The 8,815-nt window shown below is 70.0% G+C and overlaps 1 protein-coding gene across 1 annotated transcript in view; it reads right to left on the minus strand.

Moving 5' to 3' along the window:
- Window positions 1–1,377: 1,377 nt before the first annotated feature.
- LOC105854056 overlaps window positions 1,378–8,815 on the minus strand; it is a 41,922-nt gene continuing 34,484 nt past the window's right edge. Inside the window, exons 3-13 of the mRNA XM_012729455.1 lie at window positions 7,713–7,969; window positions 7,126–7,276; window positions 6,464–6,578; window positions 5,883–5,940; window positions 5,612–5,656; window positions 5,192–5,269; window positions 4,264–4,369; window positions 4,035–4,176; window positions 3,243–3,387; window positions 2,069–2,321; window positions 1,378–1,560 (exon numbers count right to left, since the gene is read on the minus strand). Coding sequence (XP_012584909.1) covers window positions 1,378–1,560; window positions 2,069–2,321; window positions 3,243–3,387; window positions 4,035–4,176; window positions 4,264–4,369; window positions 5,192–5,269; window positions 5,612–5,656; window positions 5,883–5,940; window positions 6,464–6,578; window positions 7,126–7,276; window positions 7,713–7,969 — 1,533 coding nt within the window. The remainder of the gene's footprint in view (window positions 1,561–2,068; window positions 2,322–3,242; window positions 3,388–4,034; window positions 4,177–4,263; window positions 4,370–5,191; window positions 5,270–5,611; window positions 5,657–5,882; window positions 5,941–6,463; window positions 6,579–7,125; window positions 7,277–7,712; window positions 7,970–8,815) is intronic.

Raw genomic sequence — 8,815 nt, forward strand, 5'->3', positions numbered from 1 at the left:
TCCACCAGGCCAAGATCTCCACGTGCCAAACTCACTTTAAAAGACACGCTATGGGTGGCTGACAACCCTTATTCAGAAACGGGGCGGCGTCCCCAGGTGACCTGCCTTCAGCCTAAGTCCAGCCTTCATGGTCAAAAGGGGGAGCATATGCAGAGGCTGGAGCTTCCAGAAGTGTGAGGCATGCCTCAGCAGACACCCCAGACACCGCGCTCCACCTCAGCTCACAAGCCCTGCCTCAGGTACCTGTGAGGTCTCAGCGGGTCAGTAAACCTTCCACCCTCTGAACTGCCACGGCTACTGGACTTCGCTCCAAAGACGGTGGGAGCTGCCGAAATGGCATGCCTGTATTCCCTGCCACCTGGGGTACAGAATCCCTGCAGGTGGGCACAGTTCTCCCCCAAGCACAGACCCACCTTCTCAAGGAGACGGGCGTGAGGGAGAGGCAACCCTGTCTTCCTTTATGTAGCCGCCATTCTGCTCACAGGGAGTCCTGACCCCGGGCGAGGGACGCTGCTGCAGCGCGGGACGCAGTGTGGGGTTTCTCGCTCTGAGCTCCCAGGGGTTGCTCTGCGATCCCGAGGTTGAGCAACACCCCGGCCTCAGAAAACACCAAGGGGCCCTCCCTGGGGGCGCAGCGGGTTAAAGCACAGCACTGAGAATCTAAAGCTGCTTCCGCATGAGTTCGATTCCCGCCTGCCCCGGAGGTGACCACAGGGCGCGGCAGACCTCTCCTGACCCGCCCGCTGCTCCCCTCAGCAGTGGACTTTGTCGATCCGCCTGTTCTGCTCCCCACTCTGTCTCTGGTGAAGCCTCTCACCGCCCCTGAGCCTCTGGCCTGTACCCCAGTTCTGTATGCACAAATAAATAAATCTTAAAAAAAAAAAAAAAACACCAAGGAGCACCCTGCTTGTGACAACCAAAAACACCTCCAGAGGGGTAAAGGAGCCCTCGGACGGGCAACCGCTTGGACGGTTCTTTAGGACACAGATGTGGCAGCCGAGGGCGGGCGAGCCCCTGGCCGGGAAGGTGAGTAGGAGTGAGGTGGCCCCGGGCGCCCAGGGCAGCACCGGGTGGGGGCACGGGTGACGCGGGCAGCCCGAGACCTCGGGGGCCTTGCGGGGCCCGGGTGACCGAGCGGCAGGAAGCGGTGGGGTAGGCAGGGCCAGGCCTCAAGGGCTCCCAGCTGAAAGGCAGAACAGGACGGCCAGGAGTGGCCGCTCAGCGGCCCGGCCCGGTGCCCGCCACGCCACGCCACGCCTGGCACACCGCCACTCCACTCTGGCAGCTCTGAGCTCGGAGACGCAGCCGTCGCAGGGCACACAGCTCACCGGTACGAAAATCCCACGGCACGACGTGACGCAGGCTGCTGCCCGCGGCTCAGGCTCTGCGCCCCGTCCTGACGCTGCCACCCCGCCCGGCACTGTCCCCCGGGCCCGGGCTGCCTGCCCGTGGCAGGCGACACGCGCCGGTCTCAGAGGCCGGGGCCGAGGGAAAGCGTGAGAGCGCCCGGGGAGCGGTGCTCGGGCCGCGCAGGAAGGCGGCCGGCCTGTCGTCCTGCGCCTGCGATTGCAGAGGGTGTTGGCGCATCGGAGCCCGTGGCCTTCCACGGTGGCCGGCGGGGCCAGGCCGCCCTGCCCAGGGACACTGCCTCACGCATCCTTTTATTTAAACTGCCTCCCGCCTCCTGCTCGAGCCTTCCCCGACCCGTGACCGGGAGCGGTGCCCCGCAGTGGGGGTGGCCGTGCAGGCCCGGCACGCCGCTTGGGCGTTATAACTGGGAGGACGCTTGCTGTCACCCCCGCCAGCAGGGCCCCATCACCTCCTGGCCCGCCCCGCTCCACTTTCCTCCACAGAATTCCGACCACCCTCCTGGCGTCCCTGTCTGCTTGCTGTCACTAGGAGGCGGGCGCCCGTGGGGCGCCCCTTACTCTGCAGCGTGGCGCCCCCGCTCGTGTGGCCCTGAGTGGAGACATGGGGTTAGAAGATGCTCAGCTGCGATGAGCCGGCGCCTCCCTCCGGAGCGGCAGTCACCAGGGTGCCTCACGCACAGGGGAGAAGGCCCACGCACCCCCGTGGAGCCGGGGGAAAGAAGAGCAAAAGCTGCCGCGTGGCCCTGAGCTGCCTGCTGCTGGCTGGGGCTGTGGCGCTCGCTGCCTCTGCCGGAGCCATGTTTGGCTTCGTGATTGCCCGGAGGGGTGCTCCCGGAGGCCAGCGGGGTGCTGTTCCACACCCCGGCGCCCTGGCGCTCCACAGCCCTGGGACCCGGCCCCAGGTAGCAGCAGCTCCCCGGGCGGGGTGCGCCGCCGTGACCAGGTGCACATCTGCAGGTGACGGCAACCGCGTGTTCGGTCTTTCCGTCCCTGCTAGGGCACAGCCGTCCACCGCACTGGAAATTCCCGAAGTGATAAGAGGGTAGAGGCGTTTTCTTAGTTCTGCCCAGGGGGTGACGTTCGGGCAGCCCCTGCGGCCTGAGGACGGGGCTGGCTTCCCGGGAGCCGGGCATGTACTGACAGGCTGCACTCTAGACCCACCCCAGCCTGCAGCTGCTTGGGGCAGGCTGGACGCCGCGTCCATGGCCGGTGGCCGATGCACGGAACACTGGGCCGGGCAGGCAGCCTCGGTAGGACCCCAGAGGGTGGGGTTCAGGCAGCTTCTGTGTGGCGAGCACAGGGAGGTCGGGGAGAGGAGTGTGCCGGGGCGCGGGGGTGCCCGGCCCCGTCCTCACCTGCCCCTGTGCCTCGTCCTCTGACTGACCGTCAGTTTTGTCCTTTTGTAAAGACCAGCGATCTAGTAAGCAAAGTGTTCTGAGCTGCGTGCGCTGCGCCAGCGAGTCAGTGGACGTAAGGAGCCGGCCAAGCAGCCGCCAGTCCGCAGCTGGGCTCAGCTGCTACCGGCCTTCAGGTGGGGCTGAGCCCCTGGCCTTTGGGGTCTGGCACCGTCTCTGCACAGAGAGCCAGAGTCGAGCTGGACTGGCACCAGCTGGCTGGGGAACTGGCTGGGGCGGGAACCCCCAAGCCGCGGCTGGGCTGGGGGCCCCCTGCAGGAGCCGCATGAGCCGAGCGGCGAGGCCTGCAGGCTGCAGCGAGCTGCCAGCCGCACCCCCTCTCCTGACCTGCCCTTGCTGCTTCCTCTCCACCCGCACACCGGGACCCACTTTCAAATCGGCAACATCCTAAATGCAAAATGGCCAGTCACTCGGCGGCCGCAGCCCGCAGGCCCGGCGCTGGTCCCCGAGGCAGGGCCTTGCCGTGCTCCTGCGGAGCTGCCGCGGGGCCACGTCTGCGCGCTGCAGACGTAGCCCGGTACCACGGGGCCGGGCTGTTGCGGGCGGGATGCCAGGGGAGTGGTCCTGTGGCAGGCCCCTGGGGCCATGGAACGGGTGTCCTCCTGGAAGGGGACAGCTCACCCAGACGGCACAGGACGGTGCTGCGGAACTGCAGCCCGAGGCACCGTCCTGTGGCCAGAGCCCGAGCTGCGGCCGGAGCCAGGAGAGCCCCACCGCGACGGAGCCTCCCAGCGCCTCCTGCCCGTCAACCCCGGGCCCCAGACTTATCCAGACGGCGAAGTCCATTTCTGCTGCTGGAGCCCCCCGCCCGCCCGTCAGCAGCCCTATCCCACGGAGACACCCCCAAATCCAGATCAGACCAGAGGATTCTCGCAGTGACTGAACTCGAGTCCTCAAGACGCGTCTCGGCGCAACAGGTTAGAGCGCAGCACCGTGAAGCAGCCCGCAGCCGCGCAGCGCGAGCCCCGGCCAGGAGGGACCCGGGCGCGGCAGGACCCCGTCTCCCCGCTGCCCCTCAGCGGCGCATCAGTGATCTGCCTGTTCTGCCCCCACTCTGCCTCTGCGGGGTCCCCTCACCCTGCACCCCAGCTCTTGTGTGCATAAACAAACACATCTGCAAAAGAAAACCGGAGTTCCGGCGCCCCGAGGGACCCCGCCCCTGCTCGGCCGCCCTGTGCTTGGCCAGGGGCGCAGGAGGGGTGAAGAGCAGAGGGCGACAGGAGCAGGTTCAAGGCCGCCGAGGACTTACCGGAGTCCAGGAAGCACTGGCCGCACAGGGGGCAGCTGGGTCGGCCGGGGAGGCTCCCGCACAGCAGCTGGTGCCCGGCGGCACACTCCTTCCGGTCCCGGGCCTCCGGGGCCCGGTCCTTCCCCGGCACCGCGCTCTTGCCCTGTGTGGAGGGACGGCTTCAGCACGCTCCGCCGCTGGCGCTGCCCAGCCGCAGGGGCTCCGGCCGCGCCCAGGAACTGCCCCTGACCTTCTCTCGCTGCTTGGTGACGCGGCTGCGGAGGTAGCTGAGTCTGCGCTTCACCCCGGCCCCCCTGTCGCTGCCGCGCTCGCTCCGGCCGGGCCCGTCTTCGCTCCTGAGGGTTGAGGACGGGAGAGGCGGGCGTGGGTCTGGAGTCCGCCGGTGGGCCCTTGCCCTGCTCCCCTTCTGGACACCCCCACCCGCGCCCCGCCCTCTCTGGCTCATTCACCCCGCAAACTACGATGTCTGCCAAGTGCCCGAGCGGCTGAGGCTGCAGGGGGAAGGCCGTGGCCTCGGCATGGGGGCCCTGGGCGGGAGGGCGCCTGGACGCTGCCCACCTCCGCTCGGCCCCCTCCCCAGTGTCCAGCTGGCGCACCCCGCCGCTCTGCTGCGAGATCCTCCCGCCCTCTGTCCGCCCGGCCCTCCCTGCCGCACCCAAGCAGCTCCCGGCCCCAGTCCTGGCTCCCTGCACGCCCGCGCTTAGCGGACATGGGTGCCAGGCACAGCCGGCCTGGCAGACGCGCGCCCTGGAGTCAGATTCTCATGTGGCCTCTGGTCCTCCACAGACCCGGCTGCCCGCCGCCGTCTCTAGGGAGCGGCTGCGCCCGAGGCCAGGCACCTTTTCGGGTGAAGGATTCGCTCCTTGTCCGCCGGGCGCCGCGTCTCCGGCCGACTCCCCGACTTCTGGCCTCCGGCCGCCCCGCTGCATCCCCAGGCCTTGACGGCCGAAGGGAGCTCCCCACCCTCAGGGCCGCACACGGGCAGGCCCCCACGCCGCCTTCAGTTCCAGCCTAAGCTGCCGCCTCCTCCAGGAAGCCTTCCTTTGCCTTCCCGGGACGTCGGAGGAGGCTTCGACAGCCCACTGGCCGTCCGGCTCAGGGCCAGCCATGGGCAGCCACTGGCAAACGCCCCCTGCCCCCCAGCTCTGGGTACTTACTCGGACAGGAACTCAAACCACGTGAGGTCCGAGTGGGCTCCTCCGGGGCTGGCGGACAAATGAGCCCTCTGCCGGGCGCTGCCGCAGGACCAGAGGGGCAGACCCGGGTGAGCAGCTCGCCCTTGCTTCCGGGGTGCCCTCCCCTCCTGCTCCCCACGGCCCGGGGCTCCCCGCCGGCGTGCCCCCGTGCGTGGTGCGGGTGCTCTGCTCCCCAGCAGGGGGCGCAGCCCTGGTGGGAGGCCGAGGGCAGCCGGCTTGCTGCAGGTGCCCCGCGGGCACAGAGGCAGCTGGTGGGCGAGGGCCCCCGCCCGCCGCCGCCGCGCCCTGTCCTGCGTCGCCCGATTCCCCATGCGTGGGGCCACGCCTGTCCTCTCCTCACCCAGGGCCCCCTCCGGTCTCCACCCGCCCGCCCCCACTTACCCATGGTACTGTCGAAGTTCTTGCAGCACCTGCTGGACAATCAGCCTAGGGTGGGGGTGAGAACAGCCTGCAGTTGCCGCGTCCCCGAAAGCCCCGAGCGCGCCTGCCCTGCTCCCGGCCGAGACCCTTCCCGAGGGGCCTGAGGCTCTCGGGAGAAGACGGTGTGCAGGGGGAGAGCAGCGCGGTGGGGCGGACGGGGGGACCCACTGCCAGCGTGCCGCCGCCACACCCGCTTCCCCAGCGGCGCCCGCGGCCCCAGGCAGACACTCACACGCGGTGTGGCTCCCCGTGGTCCCGCTCCACGCACTCCAGCACCAGGGGCTCCGGGCCTGGAAGCAGCGCGGGCAGGGTGAGGCGCTCTGGGCTGCACAGCCGCGCCCCCGTGGCAGGGCTTGCCACGCTGGGGGAGGGGAGGCCCGGAGGCAGTCGGATGGGGCGCCCCACCGCGGGCCCTCGAGCTGCGCCAGGTGCTTCACACGCCCAGCCGAGGAAGCGCTGGGCCCTGAGGAGACGCGCCACCCTCCAGAGAAGGGCGGCGCGGGACACTTGCCCGCAAGGGTAGAGAGGGTCCAGACCGCGGGTCTGTGTGGCGCCAGGGACACGCGAGGCCCGGTTCCAGGACCCAGAGCAAGCGCGAGAGAAGAGACGGCGTCCCCGAGAGAAGAGAGCCCCCGGGCGTGGGTCGCCGTGGCGTCGTGGGCACCTGGCGGCAGGTGCTGGGGCCGCCCTCCGCCTGCCCCTGCGGGCCACCTGCCGGGCCAGCGCCCCCACCCGCAGCGCCCGTCCCCCCCGGGGCCCCCCAGCAGAACCCCACCCTCTGCTTTGAGCGAGGCAACGCTGGACTCAGGGTACCTTGAACAACCGGGGCGTGCGCGCCCACAGCCAGGGCAACCTTGGGGGTGCTGACCTCCTCGAAGGACGCGGGAACCGACTGCGACCTCACTAGTTTCTCAGGGCTGTCGCCTTCCTGCGGGCAAGTTCCTCAGTGAGGTGGACGGCGGGCGGCTGTCCTGGCGGGCCCAGCCAGCCCTGCGGGCCCAGGCGGGGAGCTGCGCGCGGCCGAGGCTTGAGTCTCCCCGGCCCCCCACACTGCCCCAGCCGGAGGCCAGACCCCTGGCTCGGAGCTGCGGGCTCGGCTGTGGTCAGGAATGTCCGGGGGGCCGTGGCTGGGCAGAGATGCCCCGGGCACAGCCCGGAGCCTGGCAGGAGTCCAGCTCGAGCCAGAAGCTCGGCGTGGGCCGCGCCCGCACAGCAGCTCTGACCACACAGGGAGCTGCCGGGGCGCTGGGGTCTCCCCGGGGCCCCAGCCCCTCGTGGCACTGTGGGCCAGCGCCCCCTGCCGTGGCCACCGCAGCGAGGAGCCTCCCGGCCTCAGGGACACAGAGTCCCGGCCAGGGGACGCCGGGGCGGCCCTGCTGCCGCGGTCCCCCCGCCAGGACTGGGGTCCTGTCCACGCACAGCCCGGGCTCTGGCCCCAGGCTGTGCCGGGTCGGGGTGGCCGCGCTCGCACCCACCTTGCCTGGGTGATCTGCTGGGCTCCCTTCCCCAGGAAGACACTGGCGGGTCCAGGTCTGCGGGCCTGCCTCTGGCAGGTTCAGAGTGAGGCTGGCCAGTGTCCGAGGGAGACAGGACCCCTCGCCCGCGGCGGCGGCATCGAGGCTGAGCCTGGTGGGAAACGGGGGAGTCGGGGCCTCCTGCGCCGGGGGGTTGGGAGAGGCGTGCGGGGGCTTCTGGGGCGGGGAGGTGTGGGCAGGGCGCAGGGATTGCCCGGCTCGTGCAGCGGCAGGAGGTTGTTGGGGCACGTGGCTGAGGGGGTGGGGCACCTGTTTGCAGCACAGGCTGCCCCATTTAGACAGGACTGCTAGTGGGGAAACGACGGGGCTGGGGGGTTAGGGCACCCCTCCGGGGCCTGGGCTGCCGCTGCCGGCTGTGCGGAGCCTGGCAGACGTCCGAGCTTCAGCACCGTGCGGCTGGGCCTTCACGTGAGCCGGCTGCGCGTCTAGGCCGGCGCTGGGTGGGCGGCGAGTGTGCGGCGCAGAGGCCCCTGCGCGAAGCCGCTCACCCCGCCCCTCCGGCCCACCTGCCCCGGGCCGGCTCTGACCTGCAGCAGCTCCCCGAGCAGCTCCGCGACCTCTCCCAGCTGCACCTCCGAAGCAGGTGCTGGGGGCTTGTCTCCCCGGAGAAAACGGAATCGCCTCCGGCTTCTTTTCTGGGTACGCTGCGGGCCTCGGTTTCCCCGGGCTGGCTGAGGGGAGGCGGCGCCAGGCCAAGGTCCCGGAGGTACGCGCCCCCCTGCAGGGCCTCCAAGTCCAGGCCGAGGCGCTCTGAGCTCCCGTCCAGGCCTCCTGGGCAGCCCTCCTGTGGGCGGGCGCGGGGATGGGGTGAGGGTGGGGTGGGGCTGGGGAAGGGGTGTCACGCGGGCGCGGCGGAGCCCAGACCCCACCTCCCCCCCAGCCTGAGCTCTGCCTCCCTCTGGGCCAGGTGGGTGGGTCGGCGGGCGTCCGCCTGGGCTCCCACGACCTTCTCTCCGAAGGAGGCTGACCGAGGTCTAGACCTCCGGCCCGCGCCGCGGCCCCCGACGGCTGCCCGGCGTCATGACGTGGGCACAGCAGCCCTCTGCCCGCACACTGCTCGCTGAGGTGCCCGTGACCTTTTGCCCGCAACCCAGAGGTCAGTTCTGCAGGCTAGGGTGGGGGGCCGGGGGGTTTCAGATGATGTCAGGGCTCCTTGGCTTGTCCCTTTGGTGCTTGGGGTGTCTCCCGGGGCCCCTGGACCTGAACCTCTCTTCCAGGCTGGGAATAGAGTGAGGCATTTCCTGGGGCACAATGTCGGGGGGTGCCCACATTCAGGAGTCAGGCAATATTCTAAGGCGACACTGTAAAAGCTCAAGAACGGAGGCTGCTCCGTGGCCTTCCCCGCTGAGGCGGCCGGGGCCCCTCCTCCCCCAGGCGGGGAGCCTGGGCTCCGCCTCTGTGCCTCACCCCACCTCTTCTCTCCCTCCCTCCCGCTCTATTGCCATTTCTTTTTTTCACCCACAGAACTTGCTCTTTCTTCTCCTTGGGAAACATCTTTTTCCAGCACACTCAGTGTCAGCCCGGAAAACTCCTATGCATCTCTCAAAACCCAGCCTGGCACGCCCCCGACAGCGTTCCTGACTCCGCGAGGTTACGGAGTGTCGGGCTCTGTAGGACGAGGGTCGTCCCT

The sequence above is a fragment of the Condylura cristata genome, unplaced genomic scaffold, assembly GCF_000260355.1.
Source record: "Condylura cristata isolate star-nosed mole 26May11 unplaced genomic scaffold, ConCri1.0 scaffold00025, whole genome shotgun sequence".
Lineage (NCBI taxonomy): Eukaryota > Metazoa > Chordata > Mammalia > Eulipotyphla > Talpidae > Condylura > Condylura cristata.